Here is a 5,884-nt window from a genome sequence, read left to right as displayed (position 1 = left end):
ACTTAAATAAAAACTAATCAAAGCCAAAGTGGAAATACATACTGGATTCAACCAAAAGAGTGCAGATTATAGTCTGTATACTATATTGCCCTTCAGTAATCACTAGATTTAAATAAAGATGGGCACATCCGACTACCTGATGCAGTAGTTCATACTACACGATTTTCCCCCCTTATGACAATCTTAGATGGGCCAAAGATCTAAGATTCTCGCTGGTGATTTCGTAACCGATCATCCTGCCTTACGGTAGATCGTCGTGGCCGCTCCGATCTAAATCAGGGGTTTTCCCCCCCGACTGGGAGTTTAACGCTGAATGTGACAGGTAGCCAATCAGAAAGTGCGGATTCTCCTCCGTGCTTTGAAGGGAAATTACGGAGGGGAATCCCAAACAGCTGACACGGCGCAATCCGAATTCCAGCGGACATCGGAGATGATATGTGGAAACAATATTTATTCAACATTTCGTGCAAATATAGAAATGACAAGGGGAGGAGTTGGAGCCAAATTGCAACCGCAGTTGATAAACCCGGTAACTTTTCAGCTGTTCTTCGTTAACGTGACATAAATGGGTTATAATGATTTTCACTCAGGACTTTACGCTGACTCTAGCCACATGCATTGCAGGTAGATTCTAGTAAAGCATTGATTAATGCCTGGCTTTAAATTTCGTTAACTGGACTTGTAGCCATTATTTTGTGCCCAGGTGGCTAGACACCACAAGACGAACCCGATCAAACTGTTATACCTAGGATTTCTGTCGGCTAATGATGGTCTCAGGTTTTGAAAATGGGCTAACAACTCGTGTAGTGTGCGCTGGACATTACACCAAGGAAATGAGGAAGGGAGGGTCAGTAGAGAGCACCGGAGCTGAGCTTTTCAGTGTCAACAGAAAAAAAAAAAAGGCAGGAAGAGACGATAAAGCCGATGATTAAAATGAGGTCGATAAGTTTAATTTATCGTGCGATTAATTGATATATCGTTTATCGCGACAGGCACCATATACTTTATAGCCTAGTTTAGATTTTATTTTTTTAAACTATAATTTATTGGATATTTTAGTGATGTAACCATAACTTACTTAAATGTCAAGGTGTGAATAGATAAACTGCAATTACATAAATACATTTGTATTTCATAAACGTTTTAGCTAATTAAAACATGTGTTCTCTTATATACGTGATCCGTCATTTCTCTTGGTGGAGCCACAGCATGACTCTTGAGTTGTTTGAAATTTTTATTAATATAATTAAATGTCAATCATTGCTTATGTAAAAATTGAAGTGAGAGTTCAGCTTTGACTCATAGGTGGCATTTTGACTGCAGTACGGACGTGAACACAAACACATAGGCTTCACCAAGAACTGACGTCAAAGGGGACTTTTTCTTTTGAATCGATAATCTGAAAAACCCAAAGTTAAATCAAAATCTCTATAGAAAAAAGAATCACCTCACTTTATTTTTTAATCAAGCGTTTTTAAAATTTCACTTTTAAAACATTTTCTTGAGTTTTTGATTAAAATTATAAAACAAAAATAAATACTAGTCTATATGTAATGTTTCATAAACAAATGGAAAGGAGAACAATTTTGTTCAACAAATTTTGATTCGACCTGCCAGAAGTCTCAGGAAATCAAGTAGCGTTAAAGTTCAAACACATTCAAACTTCATTATAAAAGTCATTATTAATTCAACCATACATCAATCATTTCTTAGGTAAAGTAATGATTTAAAAGCTCTTACCAGGATATTCTTGAGCCACTATTTGACAAAGAAGACAGAGGAACAAAAACACCCGTGTCGACATCGTGAATTATAGAAGCTTCATGAGTTGGTTTTACTTCCCCTTCCGCTCTGCTCTTCCGTGTTGTTCGTTTCCTGCCCCACTGCCACAAACTTCTAAATTTGTGGTATGAAAAAGACTTTCATACCACAAGTTTATAAAGCACTTTAGGTTAAGACGAGCTTTAAAAGTGGAAAGTGAAGGGGCCTCTCCAACCTGCAAAGGCAAGTCATTACATAACTTAGGACCCATGACAGACAAAGCCCCGTCCCCTCTGAGCTTCCTTCTTGATCTCAGTACCTCCAAGAGCAGGAAATAGCTTGCCAGTAGGCACTCGAGGTTCGTGACCAAAGAGAACAAGACTTTTCCAAAAGTTAATTACATTTTATCGTTTGTTAAAAAAAAAAAAAAAATAACCACAATAGTAAGGGAAGTACACAGTACTGAGGTCTACCAGCAGGGGGAGGGTGGTCCAAATGGGAACTGGTTCCTAAAAAATGAATAAATCCCAAATAAATCACTCCAAACACTTGTGAACAGGCATTCAATCATGAAGGAATCCCAACACCGGCCACTCACATCACAAAAATATAATACTACAATTTAAACTTGGCCAAAGACTAAAATGAGGTTACCTCCAACATAACCAATTAAAAATATCAATACTTTAATAGGATAATCTAAAAGAACCCAAGGCTGCTACCAGCAGAGCTGGAGGCCACACAAAATAGAATGCTCCAAACAAATTTAAACCAAAAAACCCCCCAAAACCAAGAAACCAAACAGACAAAACAAATTAAACAAAGTAGTTACAAAAATTAAACAAGGTAAACTAAGCAAAAAAATGAAACCAAGCAGTGAAAAACAGCAGGGTCTCCAACAAGCTGCAGCAGTGTCAGAGCTGAAATTAAAGCAAAGGTTAATAGGTGATTTACAGATCAATTAAATTTTATTTATATAGCATATTTCAGGAGCAAGGCATTTCAAGGTGCTTTACATAATTTAGGAAAAAATAAAAACATCATGCAACATTGAACAAACAGTGAGAGATTTTGAAAAAAAAAAAACAAACACTTTTGTTACGGAATTTAAGCGCCCGTTGTCGCCGGACTCCGCCGTCCGTCTAACATGGGTATTATCCAGGCCCCGTCGCCCGACAGGACAGAATTTAAACGCCCATCATCGCCGGATAGTGGAAGGCAGAGGAAACCATTGTCACCTACCAGAGCTGGATGACTCCACCCCAACCAGAGAATCCTTTCTGGCCCACACCGGGAGGATCAGCTTGCCAATATGTTTTATACATAAATAACTGTCATTTTTGTGTTATGGAGCTGTATGGGTGCAATAAAACTGCACTGGGGAGGGTGAATTGCAGCCACACCCCAGTACCAAGCAGGAGACTTCTAGTGGTTTCTACAATTAAACAATTCAAGTCAAACACTGAAATTGTAGCTCGTATGCAGAAGGAGAAACATTACTTACTGATGTTAGAGTTTTAGACCTGCACGCTACACAAGCGACCTTCCCAACGACGTGACCAAATGCCAGCATAAAGCAACCAGGTGAGAGAGTCTCCCTTTATACTCTCCGCCCATCATGAGGTGATTAGGTGCCAGGTGTTTTGAATATTGGGGCAGGCTTCTTCCTGCTACACAAGGCTCAGGTTTAATCTTTGGCTGCCTGGTTTTTAATGGAGCAATCGGGTCCAGGATGGTTTGACAGGAAGAATAGAACCAATGTGCAGAATCAATGTTACATGACTCTAAAACAATTTTAAAAAGAAACACTAACATAGAGGTGGTATTTTGGTACTTCTTGCCTGACTGGCGTGCTTTAATTGACTGAACCACAAATTCCGCTTTTTAGCAGAAAACCCTGGTGGAGAATGTTTGTGACCTGAAGCTCTTGTGCACTTGGGTTATGCAGCAAAACATGATCTGAACCACACTAGCAAGTCCACCTGATTTGCTCAAAAAGAAGGTTTTGAAGTGGTCTACTTATAGTTCAGCATTAAATCTGATTGAGATGCTGTTGCATGACCTGAGTCAGACTGTTCATGCTCTATACACAGATTTGGCTGAATTAAAACTGGACTGGATTGTGAGGCCCTCAACTTAAAGAGTTTGTGTTAAAGACTGAGTCAAAATTGAAGCCTAGCAATACATGTGATTCGTATACAGGAGATAAGAATAACTGAACATCATTTAAAGTCTAAAAGAGGTGAGTTTCCACCACTTATCAAAGACATTTTAATACATTTTTGATCAATAACTTAGCACTGTGCCATCTCACTTTATTGCACATAACATAGTTAATGTATTAATTTTGATTTATTTGCATGTATTTACTACTTAGGTTACCAACATGCAAATAAGTTTTAACAATATAAAAGCTTTTATCAGAAACAAGTCAGGATGAATCTAAAAAGAGTTTCAACACATACAGCATCAACTGAGTGGAGGTAGTCTTTATAACATTATCTGATGCCTATATGTGCTCTGTTCCTGCACTCCTACACTGTGGTTTTGGCTTCCTGTTGCAGGAAATAGTTTTTCAAAAAATAATGCTCCACGTGTACATGTGGAGTGGGGCTTAATATGTGATGTGGTGTATTTGTGCACATAGTCAGGTTGCTGAGTATTTATCACTGAGAAAGTGTACTGGTCAGGTATGCATCAGATCTTATTAAAAACATTTTATTACTATTGTGATTGATTTTTAGGTTAGAAAAGTTAGGAGAAATACAACTACTTCAACATTTTGGATGTCCTATAATTTCATACCACACAAAACTGATTATATGCTGTTTTATAGAATGACAGTAATGCTAACATATGTTATATTCAAATGTAGACAGCATTTTTCAGTACTGTGAAATAGAACTGTCTCACGCCTCTGCTTGTAATTCACTTATCTTGTGTACTAGAGAATCACAAAGGAAAGCGAACTTCTGAAGCACATTTCTGAAGAACCTTATCTTGCTGCACCCTTTCCTGCTTCACAGTGATCACACAGAGCCTTTTTTGCCTTTATCACAGGTTTATTTATGTCTCTCTTAGAAAAACCTTCTAAATTATGTCCAAATACAAAACATATTTTTTATAAGAATAATACAAAAATTGTAGGTGATACTGCAAAGTTGACATCAATTTCTGTCTTGTTCCAAACCGACATGTCAACCCAGGCTGAGTGATGTCACTTGATGGGCCTGGAGGAGAGCTGAGCACAGGGGGAAGAAGGACAAGCATCAGGTGTTCTTTGTAAAAATTGCAAAGGAAAAATGGATATTTGTCAGAAATGATTTCATCTCATTGTCACCAGTCAACACTACAAACTCCATCCTTAAAGATGTTTTTAGTACCATAGGACACAATCACTCTGGTGAGAACACATCACTCTTATTCTGGCTGCTCTTCGCCGGTGCCCTTTTTGCAACAGAATTGTTTTTAACATTCTTTTGTTTGTTTTTAAATGCATTAATTGACTTGCTCCACCCTATCCATCATACTTGCTGTTCAGCTGCTCTTTTTTATGTATATTATGAGTTACTTGTACATTTGTGTGAATTGATGTAATATATTTTTTATGTTTACTTTATTTACTATTTTATACTTATTCTCTTGATGTACATCACTTTGGTAAACAATTTATTTTTAAATATACTTTATAAATAAATTGGATTGAATTGTTAATTTAATATATTTTTTATTGTAAACAGCTGCTTGTTTATATATTTTTGAATGATTGTGGTGTTTTTAACACTGTTGCCTTACAGCAAGAAGGTCCTGAGTTTTTATGTTCTCCACATGCATGCATGAGTTTTCTTAAGGTACTCTAAACAAAACTTCAGGCTTATTGGTGGTTGTAATTTGCCCATGTGTCTTTGTGGATATATGGTTTATTTTGTTTATGTCTGTGTTGAACGCGTTGTCTCTCATTTGACTGCTGGAGATTGCCACCTGTGAAAGAAAAAACTACAAATAAAACATACTGCTCAAAAAAATAAAGGGAACATTTCACTTTAATTTTTTGTGTGGCTCCAAATCCAGGCCTCCATTGGTTAATAAATTTGATTTCCATTGATGATTTTTGTGTGATTTT

General features: G+C 37.2%; 1 protein-coding gene across 2 annotated transcripts in view; it reads right to left on the bottom strand.

Moving 5' to 3' along the window:
* LOC103141865 (cytokine receptor common subunit gamma) overlaps positions 1-3,336 on the bottom strand; it is a 12,111-nt gene extending 8,775 nt beyond the window's left edge. The window contains exons 1-2 of one of the 2 annotated variants that reach the window (XM_016672093.1): positions 3,266-3,336; positions 1,741-1,996 (exon numbers count right to left, since the gene is read on the bottom strand). In XM_016672093.1, coding sequence (XP_016527579.1) covers positions 1,741-1,804 — 64 coding nt within the window. In that variant the 5' untranslated portion in view covers positions 1,805-1,996; positions 3,266-3,336. The remainder of the gene's footprint in view (positions 1-1,740; positions 1,997-3,265) is intronic. The other variant, XM_016672101.1, reaches the window with a different exon arrangement.
* Positions 3,337-5,884: the final 2,548 nt, after the last annotated feature.

Source organism: Poecilia formosa, unplaced genomic scaffold (assembly GCF_000485575.1).
Source record: "Poecilia formosa unplaced genomic scaffold, Poecilia_formosa-5.1.2 Scaffold3, whole genome shotgun sequence".
Lineage (NCBI taxonomy): Eukaryota > Metazoa > Chordata > Actinopteri > Cyprinodontiformes > Poeciliidae > Poecilia > Poecilia formosa.
The sequence above is the reverse complement of the archived record's forward strand: the minus strand, read 5'-3'. Positions and strand labels throughout refer to the sequence as shown.